Raw genomic sequence first — 23,652 nt, 5'->3', positions numbered from 1 at the left:
ATATCATTTACCTTCAGTTTTTCATCACAGAATCTCAGGGCATTTTAAAATTGTAGCTTTGGTGGGATGAATGGACCTTGGAGGAAAAATCTGTGTGTAGGTCAACTAGTAAGATAATGTTAATTCTCTGTACAAACCTCTTAGCTGTTGATTCTCATGGGTTTAATGTTATTGATTGAAAATAACTGTTTTGGTACCTGCCCTTTTAAAAAAAGAGCAGTTAGACTCAGTTTGACCAGAAAGCTATCTAATAAAGTACCCTGCCTCTAACTGCAGCTACATGTTGAAAGAAAAGTATAAGTAAAACCAAAAATGTGTTGTGATATTTATCTAGGCTGCTCTTCAAGCTTCAAACAATTTTTAGGTCAGCAAGTTCTTGAGCAAGAATTATTTCTATGTGTAATTGCCTTTTTTTTTTTTTTTCTTGAAGCTCACCAGTCATCCCTGGAACCCATGTAAACTCTAACATTTTTACTCATATTACCAATTAAATCAGTATTGTCTTATAGTCAAAAATAAAAAAAAATGCCATAGCAATACAGGGTTGGCTGGTAGGCTTGGTGATAGCTTAGTTTCTCTTGAAGGGGACGTTTTCCTGGTTAATAATAGCAGTAACTTCAGTGAAACCTGAAACGATGAGTTTAGTCAGTGCACAAAGGAATTGTGAAATGCTGCAGTATGGTGTTACCTTGAATGAGTTTTGAAATAATGGGTAGGAACCAGAGATTTTGTCTTTGGCTGCACTTGCAGCATAGTCACAAGTTCTACTGATAGTACTGACATGAAAGTTTGATTTGTTCATAATTTTGGTTATGATCTTTTGCATGCCAAAGTTCTGCCAACTGTACCGGTGTAACTGTCTTGTTAGCTGAGTAAGTATCTCTTCTTTAGGTGTTAAAAGCTAACGGTGTGTACTTTTAATAACTTTAATAGCATTAATTTAGCCAATTAAAAGCAAACAAAGAATGATTTCCACGTGCCAGGTGACAAAACCAGAATCCTTTATTTTTATATTAAATTGGTGTTTAGAATGTATCCTTGACTGGGAAGAGGGTTTACTGGTCAATTCCAGCACTACTCTCAAAAGACTCGTTAGAAACTTCTTTGGGAATTAAAGGTTTCAATTTCTAACCAAGAGTTTTTGTTCCATTTCTTTGCCACCCTTACAAGTTTTTGGGCTAGATTGCTACTTAGCTCTTAAGGGATTAAGCCAGTCTCAAGTTCAGTTAAAGCTTATCAGATAGCTACAGTTTCTTTCATTGAGAGATCTTCTGGTTTTATATGCTTCAGTGTAAAGTACTTGAGGAAGGAACCATGCACTTTGTGTATTGTGTGGGTTTGTTCATGCTTAGAACTCAGTTCTTTCCCCCAAAGAACTGAAGCTACCTTTCTGCCTCTCCCACGCTGCCTTACTGTGGGAGAGTAAACTAGTACAGTGCTTTTTTTGCGTTATTCTACAGCATCTGACTGGTGAAGTTGTGATGTGACAGATTCTGTTTTTTCAAATGCAGTTTTACTTAAGATACATATTGGTATCTTGTATAATTTGTAGGGATCAGCGTCTTGCTATTTCCACACACATCTAGGAGCTAGGCTTAGTTTTCTGAGTGTAGTTCTGTTTACCATTTATCTCTCAAGATGATAGGCAGCAGGATAAAATGAAAAGTAGGTGGGCTGATTTTTACTGAAAAGTTTCTTATGTGAGCTCTTAAATTTTCAGAAGGATTTAGGGTTTGATTTGAATTTTTTAATTGGGAGTGTTTCTAAAGACTTTGTATCATATTAGAAACCCCTGATCTAACTTGTGGCCTTTTTTGACTGCTACCTGTATATGAGACTGCATCATTTCATGGACTCTGTAAAAGAAAATTAAAAGTGCAAAACTAGTCATCTTAATAGTGGTTATCTGTTTGGCAAATCTACTTTTTAAAAATAGTGTGGCAAGCAGCAAAGATCAGGTGTACAGGGAGTTTCTGCTGACCTTAGCCTGATGATTGCATTTCTTACCATGAGTGGAGAACTATGAGAATTTCTTCGTTTATGGTGTAAGAAAATATAGAGAATATCTAAATGAAGTTTGACATAAATGTCTTTGTTATTATCTTTCTTCTCCCTTTCCTTCCCCACCCAAATACAGTGCAAGCTAAAGCCTGTTCGTTAGAGTAATGGAAAACTGAAAGATGAAGCAGTGGCATGAGAAAGGAGAAATACTACTGTTTGGAAAGGGCTTTTTGTAACATGTTTTTGTAGGCTATTACATGCTCTCTTTGACTAGTTAAAAAATAAAACTCAAAGAAGACCAACTCTGGTCGTAAGTGGTCATTAATACCCTTTAGATTGTCCTCCTGCATGGTACCAGGTTTCACTTAATCCTTGAATCCCAGCCATGATTTCTTGTTGATGTAGCTGGAATATGTCTTTAAAAGATGTCCAGTCTTTCTCTAATGAATTAAAATGGATGTAAAAAAAGCAGTAAGGTGTACCCTTCCCCACTCCCTTACACTTAGCCCAACTTCCTTCTTGGCAGCAGTATTTGCTACCTGCTCAAATCAATTCTTGAACAGTGAATCTCCAAATCTGTTTTAATACTGTGTGTTCCTATTCACTGCTTCTATTCACTGCTTACAGGCAAAATCTGGAGCATCTTTTTATGACCTCTGTGTTAGGGGGAAATAGGAAACGGGGGTTTTTTTTGAGCAGTAATTAATGTCCAAAAAACTGAATGTCATGTGTCTTGCAACCAAATACAGGCTACCATGTTGCTTCTGCTGTCACTGTAAGGTTATGAAACTCCTTGCTAAAGCTGGGTCATGTTTGTTGAAAAGTCTGAAAAAGAAAAGGCTAAATCTGCCAGGATGAAGTGTATGCTTTGTGAAATAGAGGGGTGGAATAGACTGAAACCTGATCTCTTCCATCCAGCAACTGTATTTTGCGTAGTTGAAAATTTTAGAAGAAATTACTGAGCAAAATACAGTATTTAAATGATAATATTCTCAAAATGCTTTCTGGGCAATGATGAAAGAGCTAGATCGTTTGCAGATCGGTTATATTTAGAAAGCTTATTTCCCACCCTTGCTGCTTCCAGGCAGAAATGTAACCATCACTGTTGTGTCTTGAAATATCTAACAGGGAGTAACTTTTCAGAGGCATTGACCTTGCTGTAGTGGCAGGGCACCCTAGAGGGAAAAGATTGAAGCAAATTACTTTTGTTAAGATGCAGATGATTTGCAAGTGCTGACAAGGTTTTGATGTATTTAATGGTACAAGTGATCTTGCTATTATTTGTAAGAACTGAGCCTGCAGTCATCCTCCTGTGTGCTGCAGTGCTGTCAGTGCCTGAGCTAAGTGAGGTCAGGCTGGGTAAGTCCCATCCTGTGAAACCTCAGAGAAAGTGGGGCAGGAACGAGAGAGGTTTGAGTCACTGTTGCAGCACAGGGATATGGGATGTTGTGCTTACTGAAGATCGAAATCTTACTGATGAGCACCTGAGGTGCAGGCCTTAAAAGTGCAAATGAGAACTCTAATGTCTTGGAAGAGACTGGTAGTTAGTCTGAAACTCTCTGCCTTCTAAAAGTGTTTGTTTATTTTTAATCTGTCTCCTGTTATTGAATTGCATAGCAGTGATTGGTTCATTGATCCTGCTTTCTTTCAAAAACCTGTATTCATCTCATTGTGTGTTCGATACAGGAATGAAAATTGTGACCATTAGATACTGGAAAGTAAAAATATTTCTTTTGTTACGTTATAGGCCCCTGGATTTGGATTTGGTATCGCAATATCTGGAGGAAGAGATAATCCTCACTTTCAGAGTGGTGAGACATCAATAGTTATTTCTGATGTGCTGAAAGGAGGCCCAGCAGAAGGACTGCTACAGTAAGTGCCACACTATACCTGGGTTCTGACTAGGGGGCATTCATCTGTGTCAGTAGTAGCTTAACCTCCTAATTGTTTTGCTCTCAACATATACCTATCTGTAACTGTGTAGTAGGTTTGTAATACAGGTAGTTTGTTCAGAGACAGCTATTCCCCAATATTTTTTTCTCAAAGTGTTTATCCTGTGCATTGTGATGTTTTTCATTTAGAGAAAATGACCGTGTTGCAATGGTTAATGGAGTTTCAATGGATAATGTCGAGCATGCGTTTGCTGTTCAGCAGCTGAGGAAAAGTGGGAAGAATGCCAAAATTGTAAGTGAATGACTTGAAGATTTAAAATTCCATAGTTATAAAGCAAAAGTGAAATGGTGTAATATCTGCTGTGAAATACAGGTGTGATGGAACATACTTGAATAATACCTGTGTGATGCTTAGATTTAAATGATGATCATGGCATGTTTATCAAGTAGGTCATGCAAGATGTTTTTTAAAATGTGACTGATGATGTTTGCACAGTGTGGCACTGGATACTTCAGATTCCTTTTCTTTATGGTAAAGTTCTTCTTAGATTACTGAATTTTGGGAAATAAGCTTTGTTTAATATTTGTTCACTTTCTTAGATGCACTTTTACCGAGTTTTCCAAAGGCTAATGTATGCTAAAGGACTTTACAAGCTGTTCAGGCACTAACATGGTTCTTTTTATGCTCAGTAGACAGTTTGCCAAAAAAGAGTATAATTACCTTAATTCCTATAATTTTGTAGGCTTATTCTAAGTGGTTGGTTTTTGAATTTTGCAAAACAGAACAGGTCATCACCAAAGGGTAATAATCCAGCTTTCTGTAGAAGTTTGGGGTTTAAGTTACAAAAAATAAAACAAAAAGTAGAGAATGTTTAGAAGTTTCTTAATTCATGGAGACAGACTTCTCAGGCTTGAAGAAAAGCTTTTTTGCTGACAGATTTTTAGTGCTCTCATGAGCTTTAATGCAGTTGAAAAAAACACCTGATGTGCATTTGTAGATTGGCAGCAGTTCTTTAAAGCTTGCAGAAGGCAACGTGTGGCAATCTGTGCAGGGCTCTCAGTATCGTAAGTAGTGTGTAGATTTACGTAAAGAAAAGTAGTTAATGGAAATTGTACGGTAGAACTTGGTTCGGTTCTGTAACACATGGCAAATCACTAAAGAGGGCTGGGTCATTCTCTGGAAACAGCTGTCTGTGTTAGTGCAAACCAGCTTTGATCTTCTGCTGTGTCTTGCATAAGCATTTCTTTGGAAGATTGGAAGCCTTGAAAGCTGAGGAGAATTACTGTCAATAACGCACTGAGGATACACTAGATTACATGTTAAGCAAAAGAGGTTTTTAGCAGTGCCAGTAACTGATGAGTGGATTTAAGCACAGAGAGGGCATTCAGATATGCAACTCTGAAGACACATTGTGTTGTGCCACAATGTCTGATTCTTATCCTTTTGCCACTTCTGCAAAAGTGCAAAAAAAAAAAAAAGAACTAAAACAACTTTAAAAACAACTCTAATCTGTATAGATAAGTCTCCTGTATTAATTGGATATAACTTTATAATGAGGATGCAACAATCACAGCATTCACAAATAGATCTGTATGTTTTGAGTTTTGGGCTTAACTTGGCTTTTGACATTTAGTGACATCATTATCATTACACAGCCAGAGGCTGATATCTGTTATTGGGTTGTAGACTATCCGAAGGATGAAGAAAATTCAGATTCCAGTGACTCGACCAGACCCTGAACCAGTGTCTGAAAATGAGGATGATAGCTATGATGAAGAAATCCGTGATCCAAGGAGCAGCCGTGGTGGTCCAAGTGCCAGCAGAAGGCACGAGAAGAGCTGGGTACGAGATCGGAGCGCCAGCAGGGAGAGAAGCTTATCACCAAGGTCAGACAGGAGGTCTGTCACTTCCAGTCAGCCTGCAAAACCCACCAAAGTAACACTGGTGAAATCCAGGAAAAATGAAGGTAACTTAGATGTTATTCTCTTGCTAAAACATTGGCTGGTTTTTAAATGCCAACTGCTTCAGTCAGTGCTGTGTTAAGGGTTTCGTGGGCTGAATGAACAGTGCTCTTGCCAGTTTGTTTGCCCATTTTAACCAGTAGCTAGCTGAAAACTTAAAAACTGCTGGTTGTATTTATGGTGGTATTTTTCATGTTCCAAAATATGTGTTCTTAATTAAGAGTAAAGCATTAAGTATTAAACAAATCCCAGCTGTGCAGCTGACAGCTGTGCAGCTGTTTACCTACACTTTAGCTGAGTCTTCAGGGGCTGTCTTGTTTGAAAGAGGAAAAATTGTATGTAGCATCTAAATTAAACTATTGAACAACAGCTCTGATTATAGTCAGAGTTAGAAAAAGAGACTGATATAATGGTAAATCTATAACATAATTCCAGTACAGCCCTTTGTGTGCCAAGTTCACTCTCCTCTTTGTGTTTCCTGTGTTAATGTTGTAAAAAGCAGTGTTACAAAACTCCAGATACCTCCCTCTTTTTTTTTTCTACTGTAACTTCATCAGTTTTCTATTTTCTTTTATTGCTGTTATATAAAGAGTATGGTCTGCGGTTGGCAAGTCACATATTTGTGAAAGAAATATCACAAGATAGCCTGGCAGCAAGAGATGGCAATATTCAGGAAGGAGATGTTGTACTGAAGGTACAGTATATGTGGTGTCTGTTCGAAGGCAAAACTTACTGATATAACTCTTAGAATTGGCTATGTCAATATCATAATTATTGTTAGTCGATAATGTGTCTTTTTTTTATTACGTTATTTTGAAGGTCAATACATTTAAGCATAAATCAACCTCACTTAGGAAAGGAAAATTGTTAAGCCTTGTGTTATTATTCCGTAGGACTTATTCAGATAAATAATGCCCACTCTAAACACATATAAAAAATATTTGGAAGAGTTATGAGGCTTTGGCCCAACATGCTTGGTTATCCAGTATAATGGTGTGGAACTGTGCTGTTGCACAACACTAAGTTTGCCTTCGGGTTCATCCCCAGGGATTTTTGTGTTTCACCCCATCCCTGGCAGAGTCCAAGGCAAGTGGCTTTGAGCAACCCGCTCTCATGGAAGGTGTCCCTGTCCATAGCAGGGGACTTGGAACTGGGTGGTCTTTAAGGTCCCTTCCAACTCAGGCCATTCTATGATTTTTAATTCATACTAACAATTTTTATTTCAATACATTGCTATGAATGTGTCAGGTGAAGGAAAACATACTATTCCTTACTCTGAGTATAGCAGTGCTGGTTCAAAACACATACCTAATCCTTTAAAAGTTTCTTGTTAGTGGTAGAAGCTTTGTATTTGAAAGATGAAAATAATTTTCTATGTTGTATTTTGGATAAGCCCAATAGTCTTCCATTGTATTATGGTAATTTGATAAATATCTCTAACTATTTCTAAATATCATCAGACAAAACACCACTGTCTTTGCTGGAGATTTGCTGGAGTTTTTTTAGTAAATTTATATCTGTTTTTTTCTTGCTCTATTCCAGATAAATGGCACGGTGACGGAAAATATGTCCTTAGCAGATGCCAAAACACTAATAGAAAGGTCCAAAGGCAAGTTGAAGATGGTTGTTCAGCGAGATGAACGAGCCACACTGTTGAATGTCCCTGATCTTTCTGACAGTATTCATTCTGCTAATGCTTCAGAAAGAGATGGTGAGTATGAAACCTTGATTTCTAAAGAGAAAAGAATTCCATGTGTTGTCAAGATGTGAAATACCTAAGTGGGATGAGAGAGTGGGGGGGGAGAAGAGTTAGGAGTGAGACTGTCGTGTGGGTAAATTTTTGTTTGAATATGATTGAAATCCACACCTTCAAAAACAGTGGAGAAAAAGATACAGTCCCTATTCTTGTGATTGTTCTTTCAGGAATATAAAGTTTAGGTTTTTTTGTAATAATAAGCATAGATTTAACATCTTCATAAAAATTCTCTACAAAAGCTTATTCCCATTTGAGCAGGTCACACCACCATTTAAATTACAATCATTTCATGAAAAAACAACTTTTATTTAACAGACATCTCAGAAATTCAGTCGCTGGCATCAGATCATTCCAACCGATCACATGACAGGCCTCGCCGCAGTCGTTCACGATCTCCTGACCAGAGGTCAGAACCTTCAGACCATTCCAGACATTCTCCACAGCAACCCAGCAACGGCAGGTGATGGCAGCATTGTATGATTTTTAAATCAACTATTTAATGTGACATATAAGTTGTAGGAGTGCTTGGATGTATGTGATGTAACAAATATGATGCAGAACTATGAAGGTAATAATATGACATTGTGTCAAGAGATGCAGCTGGTAATGATCCAATTTTTTTAGACTTGAGAAATTGAACCTTTCTTTGGTGTTATAACTTTTTTAAATGTGGTTGTAAGCATGATTCTATGAAAGATAGCGTAAGTTTGATAATTATATATGTTATTGAATAACATGCAGTTATATGGTGGTTTCAGAAAGCAGTTGGCTGCAAGGAGATTTGAGATGACATGTATTACAATTCCTATTGAATGTTCAACCTGGGTAAACTTGTTGAAATCTTGCTTTGTTTAGGCATAGGATTTTTATTTTCCTCACTAGCCTTCTTTAAAAGTTACGTTTCTGAATACATTTAATCCCTACAAAATAAGGTATATTGCACAGCAGAATTACCTTTTACGGTGTAGCTTTTAATATTTGAACCTGGTAATGGGACATTGATGATAATTCTTTTGTAGGTAAGTCTAATTTTATACAAATTCAGAGAGAAGTAATGTACTATATGGTTTGGAATTTCCTCTCCTGCCATGTGAAACTTTAATCTTGAATAACAAATCTGTCCTGTTTTGCATTTCCACAATTTGGAAATAAACAATTTACTGAAATAGTTTCAGTATTGGAGTTCAGATTCTACTAGATACTTGTAAGAGAAGTTTACCTTCTGAGTGCTCATGGTGGAGCACTAGTTAGAATTGTCTATGCAAATTCGAATTCCGAGCCTCTATTTGAAGATTTTTAGATGCTGTTCAAAAACTCTAAAAAAACCAATTGCAGCTGACTGTTTTATAAAATCAAGATATACCTGATAGCTTATTAATAACGTCTGGTTTGCCAAAAGGAAAAATAAAACATCTTCAAGGCTTTTAGAATCTTTTAAGGGTTAATGAAACTGCAGGACATGTAGACCTGCTTGGGGTTACAGATTACAGACAGTTCTGCTTCTCTTCTGTGTATATTGTTTGGAAGGACACAAGGCGTGAAAGCTTGTATTGGGGTAGGAACTCCATATTAGTGGGCAAAACTTAAAAGCAGGGTGCCAGAGGCAGGGGTTTGATTGTGAAGGTTGTAAGATCTCTGTCGTATTTAAAACCTGTATGTCTTGACATGCATTTCCAGTGCAGACTGAAAGGGCTTGTGGAGGGAGGAACATAAAGAACATCTATCAAAACTCTGACTATGACTGACTTAGCCTAGTGTTGATGCTTTCCAGTCCTATTGCAGTGGTTTAGGTAGATGGTCACTTCCTCCTTATGGACCACACTGTTGGAAGAATTAAATCCTTCCCAAAAGGAACTTTGAAGTTATCTCAACTCTGAATACATCCGCTCTATCGTCTTTATGAACAAGAGCTACTTTGGCATGGCTTTACTTCCTGTTTGACATGTCTCTTTCAAGATCAGAAAATCTAGACCCTGAGCCACATAAAGAAAAACATGTTGAGAGCGACTTCTCTTTGTAGTGGTTGTTTGTGCAAGTTCAAATCTACTGTACAATCAAATTAGTTGTGTCTACTTAGTGTTTTTAAAATTTGGTGGAAAATCTGAAGGAAGAAAAAGGCTTGAGAACAAACTGAGGAAGAAATGTGCAAAAAGTCTTCCAACTGATCTTAAGATATTAAAATATGTATTGAAGATAATGAGTCTTTATTTAGCCCCTGTTCTGCCAAGTGTTTGTATGTTAATGAGGAGGGAAATTCCAGGGGAATCCTCTTAGTCCTTTCATACAAACTTAACTGTAGACTGACACTTCCGGGTGTGCACTAGAGTACAGAAATCTGCCAGCAGACTTGCTTCAGTACTGCTTTGGCGTCTGGCAGGGTCGTCAATGTTGTCCACCTCTCAGTATTCCGTACTGGTACGTACAGCAGTGTGCTTGCAATTTTCCTCTATATAGAATTTCCAGGTGCTATTTGAACATTCTGTCAAAGCATTAAATAGCACTTGTAGTTTTCTTTAGTCCAAAGAAAGCTCACAGCTTTCTCTTGAACAGTCTTTTTTAAAACTCAAATTCTAAAACATTTGTTGTAATTTACTAATAGAAATAGCTAATTGGGCTGTAAAGAGCTATACTTAAAAAGCTAGAATGAGCAACAGAGTTCTTTGTACTCTGAAGTTGGGAGAGTATTTTGGGTAAAGTATCATGTATCCTTTCTTAACTATCTGGTTTTCCTGCTGGCAGGAACAAGTTGTTGAGCTGGATAAGCTTTTGGTGTGACCTATCCTAAAAATGGGCATTTAAAGTCAGGTGCTGCCAAGCCTGCCAGATACATCTCTGGGCTGCCCTTTACTACTTTGAAAACTCCTGCTTGGGAACTCTGTGCACACTTCCTCACCTGGTACTGGAAAAGCAAAAATGTCCTCTGATATGTTCAACACTTCAGCCTCAGCAAGAAAGATGTGGTAGCTTGAAGAAATCACTGTAGAGGTCATAATTATTTCTGGAAGAGGATGAGGTTGACTTCTGTAATACAGTTGTCAATTCATAATGTAGCGTGACAGGTTGGTTCTATCCATTTTCAAAACAAGCTGAAAAACTGGAATATAGGACAAAAATCAACCCTATTATGGATGTCTTTAGGAAGATACCACTTGGTTCTTACTCTTCTCTGCTACATAGTTTGAGATGTGCTGAAAACACCTTTGGGAAGAGCCTGCAAATTCATATTTTTCGTAACTTTTTCTGTACAGACATTCTGTGTGTTCAGGTAATTGTATTTTATTCTGCAGTGGTAGCTAACAGTGAATGGCACTAATGTGTAGCTATAACTGCATTTTGTTGTTTAAAAGTGCTTCTGTTAAACATACTTTAAAAAAAGATGTCAGGGGGAGGAAGTGAGGTAAAAGGGGCCCTGACACAGCACAGATGCTAAACAATAGTGTCACGGTGCACACAGTGAGCAACACTTTTGTCTCCTGGGAAGTGCAGCTGTCAGTTTTTAACAAGTTTCCATCTCCTAGAACCAGTGGCAGCATCAAGTTGTTTCCTGTATCATCTTGCAGTGTGAAATATTCAGTGCTTACTGGACAATTTAGGCAAAGTCAAGAAAAAAAAATCTACTCTCCTGCTGTTCTGATGTTTCCTTTTTGTTCTATCACAATTCTGTTTCTATCAGCTTTTTCCCACTGAAACTGTCATGCCTTAGGTAGAGTAGACCTGGCCTTTTGCAGGCATTTGGGTTGGCAGGGTGTATTTGCCTACACACACAGCACTAGCCTGGTCTAGGAGCCTACTGCTTCAGCCACTTACATGACTATTTTGGGCTGTGCCCACCAGTGTCTGTATTTTAGTGAGGTATTTACACTCTCTTGATGTATGCAGGTGTAAAAGCAGTATAAAACTACACTGGGTTTGGACTGCGTGAAGAGGAAATGTAAAATTAATTTTGTCTTTGTGTAGTAATGCATTATTTTTGGCCTTATTTTTAAAAGAAGACAGATACTACAGTTTTGGAATAGTACTTCTTTAAAATGTTGGGAGATGCTTGGAAACAGGTAGAGAGGGCTCATGGGGGAATTTACTGTAATATCTCATTAACTAGTGCTCATTACCCAAAAATCTTTGGGGAGTGGAATTAGTTGTAGCTTACATTACCACATGACATCTTTGTTTCTAGAATGCTTAGCATTCATTTAAATAGCTAAATGTATGTGTCTGTTTTTAACAAGCTGGGAGCTATTTTTGAGGGAACGAGGAGTCCAGTCATGTTTTAGTCTAGTGCTGAAAGTAAAATACATACCCTTTAAGCTTATCCACCTAAACTGGAAATCTGAAAGAGGAATAAGAGAACTTTTATCAGTGATGCTTGGGAATGAAGTAGAAGGATAAATGCTTACTTTTCATTTTGTTACATATAATGGTTTTAGCATCATTTTAATGAACTCTAGAAGCCCAAAAAAGGGGGGTTATCTGGATAAAGGCATAAATAAAGGATTTTTAAAATTAAACTGCTATGTTTACAATGCAAGGGGTGTTTTTCCAGACTGTTGTGGTGATAAGAGTATTTTTCTGTATTCTGTTTTGTTTAGGTGCCTTCAGGCACACAATTTTAAAACTGGCAGAGGAGTGCACTGAGAAGTTGTAGTATGTCTTGCCTGAGTAGCTAAGCTTTGTTTCTTACATTTTAAATTTTATATTGCTGCAGGAAAGCATGTTCTGCTTGTATTTCAGTTTTTGCAATTTCTTTTATTCTTTCTTGCACATCTTGGATGAGTAGATTTGCTGGAATCTGTTTTCTGAAGTCATACTTCCCACTCTTGAAGTATCATTTCTGATTGGGATAACCAGTCTTAGCTTTGTATGATGGGTTTTTTGATGCATTTGAGCTTTATGGACAGTGATGCTCATTATTGCCTAGTAGCACCATCTAGCTGTTGGTAATGCAGAATTCTCCTTTTTTCTTCAGCACAGACAGCAGATGTTCTTGTACCTACTGACCAAGCCATCATTATGTTTGAGGAAATACCTTTTTTCCCCTTCTTGGCAATTAAGTCTGATATTATATAAAAGCTGGGATTTGGATCTGTCTTCTCTCAAATATTCTTAATATCTGTGCTTATTTGCCAACTCCCGGGAAAAAATTTTCTAGCTCATTATTAGCGTTCATCTGTTCCAAGCCTATGAAATGTTTTGCTGTTCAGCAGATAGCAGTGTAGTGGTTAACATTTCAACATGCAGCACATGTTCTGTTCAGTTTTGCTGTGGGACAGTTGGTAACTCTACCTCTATACAACTATATAAGAATACCTGATCTTTTGAGCTCAAGGAATAGCAATTATGTTCTTTAGAACTTTTAGTTGCTTTCATAATTTAAAGAACAAGAGACACTTCTTTATTTTCTTATTTTAACATGTCTTAAATGCCTTTGTTCTACACTATAAGCATATATAGGAAATGCATAAGAAGCAGCAAGTTGTCTTCTTACTGAAGTGCATGGATGACTGAGTGTAAGAGAAGCACTCTCTTCTTGTAACAGATGGATTGAAGGCCTCATCCTCTCTGAAAAGTTGAGAAGTCAGGGACATGTTTGTGTTGTACTTTTTATCTTTGCAAAGCCCTGCCAAGACCCATACCAGCAGCACTTGTGTTGCAGGGCAGCTGACACACAAAGGAGCAGATAAATTAGCTTGTTCACAGCAAAGCCTAAGACTTAAGTCTAAAAATCCATGATTTCCACAGGAAGGAGTGAGGAAAAGATCATTGTAATTGCTCTTCTTCCCTTCTTCCCTTTGCTTCTCAATTCCTTGTATAGCTTTCAATATACAGCACTTAAGTGCTTGAAGCAGAGAGCAGTTTGTGTCACCATGTGCTGCTGCTTTCTAAATAGCCACATCTAGAGAAGTCTAACATGGAATTAGGGACAAAACACTTGGATTTAGAAACAGTAAAGATTTTTAATAATGTGATAGTTTAAGAACAAAATTTTGTTAAATAGTAATGGTAATTCTTTGCCCTCAACTTTATGAATTAAAGTATTTATTCTTTAGGCCTAGTATACTGAGATCATAGAAACAGTTCTGTATGCAGAGTGGAATATTTTTTTCCAATATAGTCTTCGAAGCAGAGAAGATGAGAGAGTAACTAAACCGGGAGCTGTCTCTACACCGGTAAAGAATGCAGATGATACTTCTAAAACTGTGGAAGAAGTGACAGTCGAGAGAACTGACAAACAAACTCCACCACTACCAGGTAAAAATATTTTAATATATTAATCATGATATTGTTGAGAAAGGATGACCAGTAAAGATTTTATGCCATTGCGTATTTGTGGAATGATTTCCAAAGTCTTAGAAAAAGTCCAAATTATTTTTATTTCTGAATACGAACAGTCTTTTTAACCATAATCCCATTTATATTTTAAAAGTTTTGCTCCTGAAAACCTAAGCTGTGGAGCCTGTCCATTGTAAAGGAGTCAAATTTCAGTGTTTAGAGTTGTAGTTATAGGCGATGCTTGTGAAAAGCTCTTTTGGTTTCTCAAGCAAGGTTAAAATCGGTCATTTCTGAGTGTTCAGCAATAAACTTTGTCTTATGGATTACTGTAACAGACTATATTTCTAATAAGGATGTAGTTAAGCCTGTTTAGAACTACTGTTCCCAAGATACAACTCAGAACACTCCGAGATGCTTTGTTCACGTCACACTTCATAACTACAGTCATGGACCGAGAAGGCAGTACATCTAATAAAACCAGAACAAAATCTCATTGCTTTTTCCCAAAAGGGAAGGATAAGCTAAATGGCAGCAGATAAAAGCCAGATGGTGTAACAAAGAAAAAAACTAAGATGGTACAGTGACAGGACATTGTTCCGGGCAGGCTGACTTGCAAGATTTTTGTTTACAGAATGAGGCACTTCAGTGAAATAACAAGTAGAGAAAAAGAAACTGTGCAGATGGCTTAGAGGGAGCTGGTTTTGAAAGGCTGGGTGCAAGGAGAAAAAGCACATTCAAGCTTAAAAATATTTGAAGACTTAGGGGATAAGCAGTGACACTTCTGCATGTAGTATTCAGTAGATGAGTGAAGAACCGAAAAAGTTATGATGTTGATGGACTCTTAAAGTTCTTAAAAATAAGAACGCATTTTCTGATACAGCAGCCATTGCTAAAAAATTGTCATAGGAGATGACATTTTACAGTGGTGTTATGAAGATATGTAAATGAAGTAAGTTTATATTTGCCAAGGTAGAGAAAGGATGTGGTAGTGAGATTAGAAAGATGAATTCTGTATTTCTGTAAGATACTGAAGATTAATAATTGGTGTAATACAAATCCAGCCAGAATAGGAAACCCTTAAGAGGGTTCTTAATACAAAGTAACGTACTAATAATTGGTCTGAGGGACTGGCAAGCAAGTAATAAGTATTGTGGGGGTTTTATAGGTTGGTGGAGAAGGAGAAATACTCTATTCTTGAATGAATAGAATATACATGGAAGTACTTAGTTTGGGTGGGAGGAGTTCTAGGGCCAGTACATAAAGATAATATTTAATTAATAACCTCACAGAAAGTTCTAGGGAAATGAGGATCTTTCAGAGACTGTAATGAAAATGTTAGAAAGGTCATTGGCAGAATCTGTGACAGTTTGCTGCTTAGGCTAAGGGCAAGGACAAGATGACTGTCATAGTCGATGGTGTTGAAGAAGGGTAAAGGGAGAGTATTTGTTCAGAGGAATCATCAGAGGCTTAGGCTAGGAAAGGGTCATTAAAGACTTAAAGGTAAATGCTTCATTATGGTATGGTAAGGACCAAAATCATGTTTAGAAAAAGGCATTATTACCCAATTGTTGCCTGAAATTCCCAATTTCCAGACTAGTCTGTTCAGTGACTTTGAAGGAAGATACCACAGTTCTTGGTAAGATAAGAGGTCTTAGACTAGTTTGAAGCCAACCTTGTTTGAAATGAACTTTTCTCAAGCGTGCAGAGATTAGCCTTAAATATAAATTCTTGTAAAGTGACCAAGCATATAAAACAGAGAAGAGCCCCTGTTGGTGCTCATTACAGAGGGAAGCCTGCAGGGGCAGTTTCCTCCAGGGACTCCAGAGAATCTCTGCAGCAGAACCATAGTAAGTGCGTGTCTTTAAGAACCGTTGACTGGACCAAAGTAAGCATTGAAATCTGTCAACTTCAAGGCATTGTAGTTTGAGAGTTTGTGGTATTTTCATTTCAAAAATTAAATTCTTGAGGGAAGAGAACCAAGGGAAAATAAAGAAGTTAAGTCAGATAAATTGAGGTTAGAAACAGAACGGTTGAAAGTTGTCTTGGGAGCAGGAAGCCTTCTAGTTCTTGTAGTTTTACAGTTTTCGGGGTACTTGATGAAGCACAGAGGAAGTTTAGGGACTTTTACTGAAGTAATAATTAGACCAGTAAGCACACTGCTTTGAATGGCATGATAAGAGTGTCTTCTGTTGTTGTAAATTTCTAGAATTTCACTTTTTTGGATCTAGGCAGGATAGAGGAAGGCTACTGAAGAAGTCATGAACTAAGTTAAACTTTCTGATCTTTAAATGACTGAATGGACATTGGAAATCTTTTGATATTTTAATAGAACCAAAGCCAGTGTATGCACAAGGAGGTCAGCCAGATGTGGATTTACCAGTCAGCCCATCTGATGGTCCTTTACCCAACTCAACCCATGAAGATGGAATGCTTCGGTAATGTAACTCGAAATAAACTATTCAAACTGCCTAATCCTTGAGCAAACCAAACTTGTATCCAAAGTGAGGAATAACCTGTATACATGGTCTGATGTCAAGTCCAACATGCTGTCCTGACACTTCTGTTCAGAAATATTAAGATGAAGACTTTAGATTTATTCCTGAGCCTTGTTGGCACTTAACATTGTGTAATATACCATTTTAAAGTCTAGTCATTTCTATGGAAATGAACCATTAGAATGATCAACAGGTGAAAAGAATTTGCAGTTTTTGTTTCTCCCTGAGCACCCTCACCCCTTCTTCCCTGTCCCCGTCTCCAAAGAGAGGAGAGATAGTATAGCATATACTTTACCTTTCATAGTAATTGAAAAGAAGTGAGTAAAGGTCACTGCAGAAACGTGCAATCTCCTAACGTGGAAATGAGTCCACTTCAACTGGGATCTCCTTTATGGGCATTAGTGTACATGAGAATAGATTCTAGTTTGGTTTCATCTCAAATTCATGTTAATCTCTTCAGAGCCAAAATAGATCTGTACACCAGCACAGCTCTTTAAAAGGAAGAACATTTTTGAAAGAGTGTCAGTGTCTCACTTAAATTACTCTATGAATGTAAGACAAACAAACCCCACTAAACTAGTAAATACAGGTGGGTTTTTTTGAAGTGCTGCTAATGAGTGTTGTAATGCTGCAGTTGATAAGCAGTTAATGGTATGCATAGCTTAATACCCACTAATTGACTAATGGGCAGATTACTCCTTTGCATGTGTTCAGTTTCAAATTTACCAGAATATTTCATGCTATTAGACCTCTAAGTGGAATATTTTCTAAATCCCTAGGCCAAGCATGAAACTAGTAAAATTCAGAAAAGGAGATAGTGTGGGCTTGCGACTGGCAGGTGGCAATGATGTTGGCATATTTGTAGCTGGTGTTCTGGAAGACAGCCCTGCGGCGAAAGAAGGATTAGAGGAAGGGGACCAGATTCTCAGGGTATGTCAAAACCACTAACAGTACCAGTGTTTTGTTGTACCAAAGTAGGTTTTCTTTCTGTAGGATTGAATATGTTGCCTTCGTAGTTCACACAGGTTTTTTTCTGCATGTACTTATTAGATGACTTAATAGCAGCAAAGTCTTTTCTTACTCTGCTGTTGCTAGGAAGGTTTGTATGTTTTCTACATCAAAATTTATAGACTAGTTCAGTTGATAAAATTGTTTGATTTCGTTAACTGCTGGGTGACTGAATTGTCAGAGAACTCTGTGGCTACTGATGTTTATAGGTGCTCCATAATATTGAGTATAAAATGAACAACTACCCATTATCTCAGAAGCTCTGCTTTTATTGAGAAATAAAGTGGGACTATTTAGAGGTACAAGAGGCATCTTGAGATACATGTACTTGATGTGTATGTATGAAATTAAGAAAAAAATCGTAGAGATTGATTCAGATTTCCTGTTGTATAGTTAAATCTCTGTAATAATGTCGTATGCTAAATCAAACTGATTACTTCATTGATACCAGGTAAATAATGTAGACTTCACAAATATCATCAGAGAAGAAGCTGTCCTTTTTTTGCTTGATCTTCCTAAAGGAGAAGAAGTAACGATTTTGGCACAGAAGAAAAAAGATGGTAAATATTTGTGTAATGGAAGTAATGTAGAAAACTACTTGGAATAGAATTAAAAAGTCTAGTGAATGATGACTAACTGCTGACTTGCAGGAAATGGGCACCTTAGACTATTAAGTTCTTTTAGATTTGGAATCAGTTACTACTGCAAATGGACTAGAGACTGATATGATAACAGTGCAACCCCTCCCCCCAAAAACAAACAAACAAAACTCCAAACAAAAAAATTCATCAGAAATAACCCCTAACATCTAAGAAAAGTATCGGCATTAAACCCTGGTGGAAGCAGAATAGTCTGTAGTCATGCCATTGAAAATGAGTGATTAAACTGATGTGTTTGCACATACAAACTTCTTTCCTCGTAAGACTAATTCCTTCCAGGGCAACTGAATTAAGCTTGCACTTGCATCAAATTTTTGACTATGAAAGTTGAATTTATGTTAGTAGAGTTTTCTATAAATAGTTATGCTGCTTAAAATAGAGCAGCTCTGAGACATTAAGGCTTCTTGAATTAATATTGTATATTTAGAACAAGGAGAACTAAGATGAGGCATTGCTTTGAGTAATTTTTGTGACTGTTAGGACACGACTTGAACTTAAGTAACACTTGATATTTGGGGATTTCTTTTTCTCTTTTCAGTTTATCGTCGCATTGTTGAGTCTGATGTAGGGGATTCTTTCTATATCAGAACTCATTTTGAATATGAGAAGGAATCTCCTTATGGACTAAGTTTCAATAAAGGTGAAGTGTTCCGGGTGGTGGACACTCTTTACAACGGTAAACTGGGTTCGTGGCTGGCAATTCGAATTGGCAAGAACCATAAGGAAGTGGAAAGAGGTATCATACCTAACAAAAACAGGTACGATCTTAAAATACTGCAATTGCTGATTTAAAGCTACAGTTTCAAGTTCTGCATCTCTATAATGAATGATTGGACTTGTCTGCAGAGTGTGAGTTTATAGAACTGGTTCAGTCAGAAAAAGTGTCAAAAGTTAAAACAAATGGAAGTAAGATACCTGATCTCTGGATTTGCTTTTGACTCTGCACAATCTACGAATAAACTTTCTTTTTAATACAAGAGGCAAGGATATAGTAAGTTTTAGAAATGTGATATCAAACTCAGTAATTGTCTTGTGCTTCCTAATACAGAAACAACAATAGCTTGGTTCAGCTGGTAGTGGTGGGTTTGGTTTTTTTTTTTTTTGAAGATGTAAGATTGCTAGTCAAGCATTACTTCAGAACCTGACTTCCTTGATAACTGGGGTTTGTTGTCATCTTAGAGCGGAACAACTAGCCAGCGTACAGTACACGCTTCCAAAGACAGCAGGAGGAGATCGAGCAGATTTTTGGAGATTCCGAGGTTTGCGAAGCTCAAAAAGAAACCTCCGGAAAAGCAGAGAAGATCTGTCTGCCCAGCCTGTTCAAACGAAGTTTCCTGCCTATGAAAGAGTTGTTCTTCGGGAAGGTATGGCTGTACTCTTACTGCTGCACAGTACAGGTCTGTGTGGTTTGATTTAAAATAGCCAGTGTGATTAAGAGTGTCTTGCATTTGTTTTAAGCAACCAATATATCTTGACTTTTCTATTGCCTTCAATTCTAGCTGGGTTTCTCAGACCTGTAACCATTTTTGGTCCAATTGCTGATGTTGCACGGGAGAAACTTGCTAGAGAAGAACCAGATATCTTTCAAATTGCAAGTAAGTGTGCGATCAAGTTTTTCTGCAGTTAGGAAACAGTCAGCTTTCTTTGGCTAAGTTGTTTCTACGTAATTACTTTAGTTAACATGTTTAACAAGACATCGACAATATAAAGCAACAGACTAAATGTAATCCACTGTATGGTTGCTGATAATGGTCTGAAGATAAAAGTAGTATTAGTTCTATTTAGAACCTTCTCAAATTTCATTTTATTTCTGTACCTTATCGTATTTCTAAGTGCTTTTGTAAAGATGTGATTGTTTGTTTGTTTTTTTTAAATGGCCAAGATGTGATTTTTTTATGGGTAGATTTTCATGTATTACTTGGAATCAGATTTGAGCTCTGAAATGGTTTGTTTTATCTTAATAAGGGAATGTAGAATATGTTGTAAGCCTACAATAGATTTTAACTGTGTCCTCTTTACCAGAAAGTGAACCAAGAGATGCTGGTACTGATCAACGTAGTTCTGGCATTATCCGTCTTCACACTATAAAACAGATAATCGATAGAGTAAGTCTTTTATTGTCACTCCACCTTTAACACCAGAAGAGTAAAACCAGTATAATGAAGTAAAGTGTTAGCTGTTTTAAATGTAGAATAATAACTGAGTGTGTTTGCTTTAACATTAACTTTCTCATCTTTCTATTGGCTAATTAAAAAACCCCATCACCTTCTCCATATTAATAACTGCAGCCTAGATATACTTCTAGACTTTGTTCCAGAGAGTGTTCTTAAGGCTGTTTCAAGCTGTCTCCTATTTCACTTAAAGCCATGGTGCGACATAACAGCTAGAAATTGTTACTTTATTCATGGAGTTATTAGTCTTCCCCCACCCCAATGTACAGATTGATTACTTGACATCGGTTTTTTTGTGCAAGGACTAAGGGAAAGGGTTCTTTTATTTCCCTTCCTTAAGATGCTTAAAACCTTTAAGATTAGTTTATGATAAGAGGCTCACCTTTTAATTTCCTTACTTAAAAACAAGCTGGAAGCCTTTAAGGTACTTCAGTAGGAGGGGAGAAAAAGACTATTGTAGCAGCAAAGTGGGTATACTTCATGCTGTGTGCTTGATTGCATTGAATGAAAGCTGGTCAAGTTTTGCATTCAGAATGAATTTTAATTTTTTTTAAAAGGAAGATGGAGGTGTGTGATGGGACTAGGTCTTATGTTTCAATCTTTGCTTTTTTTTTTATTCAAAGAATACTAATAGGGCACTACTTACTTTTAGTTCAGTACCCGGTTGCTTTGAGGAGATGTTTTAAAATGGGGAGTTAAATATTAAATTGTTAGAGTTATGCAGTCAGTCCTAGAGTTCAAAAAGTATATGCTGATGTAGGCTGGTGTTGGAATTGGTTTGGTTTCTTTTATTCTGATATTCAAATAGGAGAAGGATTTAAATCAATACTTTGAACCAATAAATTCTGTAAAGGTAATAAAAAGTAAATTTGTGGAGTATGTTTTAAAAAAATTGCCTGTAGTATATAAATGATTCACTTCCTTGCCTCTGTCCTTTTTATCACAACAGGACAAACACGCTTTATTAGATGTCACTCCTAATGCAGTGGACCGGCTGAATTATGCCCAGTGGTATCCCATTGTAGTGTTCCTAAATCCTGATTCTAAGCAGGGAGTAAAGACTATGAGAATGAGGTTGTGCCCAGAATCACGAAAAAGTGCCCGAAAGCTGTACGAGAGAGCTCACAAACTCCGCAAAAATAATCACCATCTCTTCACAAGTAAGTAATTAGACATACTGGATTAGCATTTCTGAAAGGGAAAAGGAGGCAAGATGAGAGAGACTTCTTCCTCCAGAATTTTCTGCAAATGGACTAATTCAAGCAGTGATTGACTTGTTCAGACTTCCCCATTCAATAACCAGTAGTTAATTGGTGTGTGCATCATTTGCACGTGACTGCATGAATGTAAAGCAATCTGAAAACTGAAAATAAGACTTGTAACAGATCTGGTGGCTTTGCAGGATGATCAGCCAAAATCAAAATTTGAATAAAAAGGAAAACGATGGAACTTTCTTTTTAACTTGGCTAAACTGAAGCCTCTTTTTATTCTGAGCTACTGTTAACTCAGTATTTCCTGTGGGATAAAACACCCCAAACCACATCAGGCCTTAAGGTTGCTTTGGATACTAATATTTACATTACTATTTAAATCTCGTAGTTTTTAACCTACCAGTTTATGTTGCTTTTATTATTCATGGTGCAGATCCTTCTCATAATTCTGCCGAAATCATAAGTCAAACTAATCTACTGTACTTCTAGCTACCATTAACTTGAATTCAATGAATGAAGGATGGTATGGAGCTCTCAAGGAAGCAATTCAGCAGCAACAGAACCAACTGGTGTGGGTTTCAGAAGGAAAGGTAAGAAATTATGTGTTTAGAGAGAAATGGCAAAACTTTATTTATGAGAGGTTTTTTTCTTTTTTCATTGTAACTGATATTACACATAGGGGCTGATGGTTGTGGAATGAAGCGTATTTTTCTTCTTTCCTCCTCATTTTAACTGTCATTTGAAAATCTGAAGCAGTAATGCCTCATGGCTGTGCGAGCTGCTCAAAGCTGATTTGTCACTACATTAGTGCAGTTATTCTATTAAGGAGAGCTGTGCAGTTGTCCTTATGCATGTAGCAGTGTAGGAAGGGAGCATTTGCTCATTGCTGCTGTTAACTGGAGGATATATAATGCTTTGAACGCTTTGTGGGGATTGGGTGTTTTTTTTATCAAAGAACTTCTGGGTATTTTGCTGCCTGTGTGCATGGAGTTAGGATTGCCTGATGATGAATGATTTTTTTTTTCACTAACAGAAAAGCAAATGGCATATTCATGTTCTTTGACCTTTCTGAGAACTGTGTTCTCTCAGTTGTGAGAACACATGCAAAATCACAAGTTGGTATTCTATGTTTCCCATTAAAACTTCACTTACCTTCTCAAGCTGCATGTTAACCTACGCACATTAGATCCGTTCCTCTTGAACTGTTATCGAGTGAAATGCCAACTGTCTGCTTACTTGTAGCAAATGATGAATTGGCTATTGCTATGTATTAGATTTTAGCTCCTTTTACCTCCTTATATCTACCTTCAAAGTAACGATTCTGATATCATAATATCCCTCTAAAGTGCAGCTCTGTATCTTTCCGAACACTTTGATATTTGTAGACAGCATGCACTGTCCCCTCTCTTACACTCACAGTCATCTGGCCCCTTAGTAAAATGATTGTAAGAACTAGGCTGCAGTAAAGGCTTTTAGGTCTAAGTTTGACATCTTCGGTGATTGAAACCTCCCCTGATTTCTCCTCCCCTGTGATATTCAAAACTGCTGAATCTTCATACTTTTGCTGTGCTGCTGGATTTGGAATATAACTTAGCTTTTTCACTACCAGACTTTGTCTTGTTCTGAACTACAGTGTAGATGCATTCCATTTGTTCAGTTTTTAATTATTCGCAAAAAAAATTCCAATATTTACATTGGAAGAAAAAGGGGATTCTTTAAGAGGTATTTCAATGAATGTGTACTCTAATTTTGACACAGGCAGATGGTGCTACAAGTGATGACCTTGATTTACACGATGACCGCCTTTCTTACCTCTCCGCTCCTGGCAGTGAGTATTCCATGTACAGCACAGACAGCAGACACACGTCTGATTATGAAGACACAGACACAGAAGGGGGTGCTTATACTGATCAAGAACTGGATGAAACTCTGAATGATGAGGTTGGGACTCCTCCTGAATCTGCTATTACACGCTCTTCTGAACCGGTCAGAGAAGATTCTTCTGGAATGCATCATGAAACTCAGACTTACCCTACTTACACATCTCAAGCTCAGCCACAGCCAAATCTCAGAATAGATTCTTCAGGGTTTAAAACCACTACTTCTCAGCCGGTAAGAAAGCGTTTTATATACTGACCATTTTATGCTTACTTCAGGTTGCAAGTTCTCTTGATCAAGAAATCTCCATTTATATTCTGCTTATCAGTGTCACGAGTGCATACAAGCATCC

General features: G+C 37.3%; 1 protein-coding gene across 5 annotated transcripts in view; it reads left to right on the top strand.

Moving 5' to 3' along the window:
* Nucleotides 1-23,652, top strand: part of TJP1 (tight junction protein 1) — a 153,655-nt gene that overhangs the window by 111,574 nt on the left and 18,429 nt on the right. For all 5 annotated transcript variants that reach the window (XM_029963123.1, XM_029963125.1, XM_029963124.1 and 2 more), the window contains exons 3-19: nucleotides 3,749-3,873; nucleotides 4,083-4,185; nucleotides 5,581-5,860; nucleotides 6,446-6,549; nucleotides 7,398-7,566; nucleotides 7,927-8,071; nucleotides 13,721-13,857; nucleotides 16,208-16,313; nucleotides 17,153-17,303; nucleotides 17,833-17,941; nucleotides 18,579-18,798; nucleotides 19,220-19,404; nucleotides 19,540-19,635; nucleotides 20,063-20,145; nucleotides 21,161-21,371; nucleotides 21,912-22,012; nucleotides 23,181-23,534. In XM_029963123.1, the coding sequence (XP_029818983.1) occupies nucleotides 3,749-3,873; nucleotides 4,083-4,185; nucleotides 5,581-5,860; nucleotides 6,446-6,549; nucleotides 7,398-7,566; nucleotides 7,927-8,071; nucleotides 13,721-13,857; nucleotides 16,208-16,313; nucleotides 17,153-17,303; nucleotides 17,833-17,941; nucleotides 18,579-18,798; nucleotides 19,220-19,404; nucleotides 19,540-19,635; nucleotides 20,063-20,145; nucleotides 21,161-21,371; nucleotides 21,912-22,012; nucleotides 23,181-23,534 (2,679 nt within the window). The remainder of the gene's footprint in view (nucleotides 1-3,748; nucleotides 3,874-4,082; nucleotides 4,186-5,580; nucleotides 5,861-6,445; nucleotides 6,550-7,397; nucleotides 7,567-7,926; nucleotides 8,072-13,720; nucleotides 13,858-16,207; nucleotides 16,314-17,152; nucleotides 17,304-17,832; nucleotides 17,942-18,578; nucleotides 18,799-19,219; nucleotides 19,405-19,539; nucleotides 19,636-20,062; nucleotides 20,146-21,160; nucleotides 21,372-21,911; nucleotides 22,013-23,180; nucleotides 23,535-23,652) is intronic.

The sequence above is a fragment of the Manacus vitellinus genome, unplaced genomic scaffold (genome assembly GCF_001715985.3).
Source record: "Manacus vitellinus isolate BGI_N305 unplaced genomic scaffold, ASM171598v3 scaffold_53_pilon, whole genome shotgun sequence".
Taxonomy (NCBI): domain Eukaryota; kingdom Metazoa; phylum Chordata; class Aves; order Passeriformes; family Pipridae; genus Manacus; species Manacus vitellinus.
The sequence above is the reverse complement of the archived record's forward strand: the minus strand, read 5'-3'. Positions and strand labels throughout refer to the sequence as shown.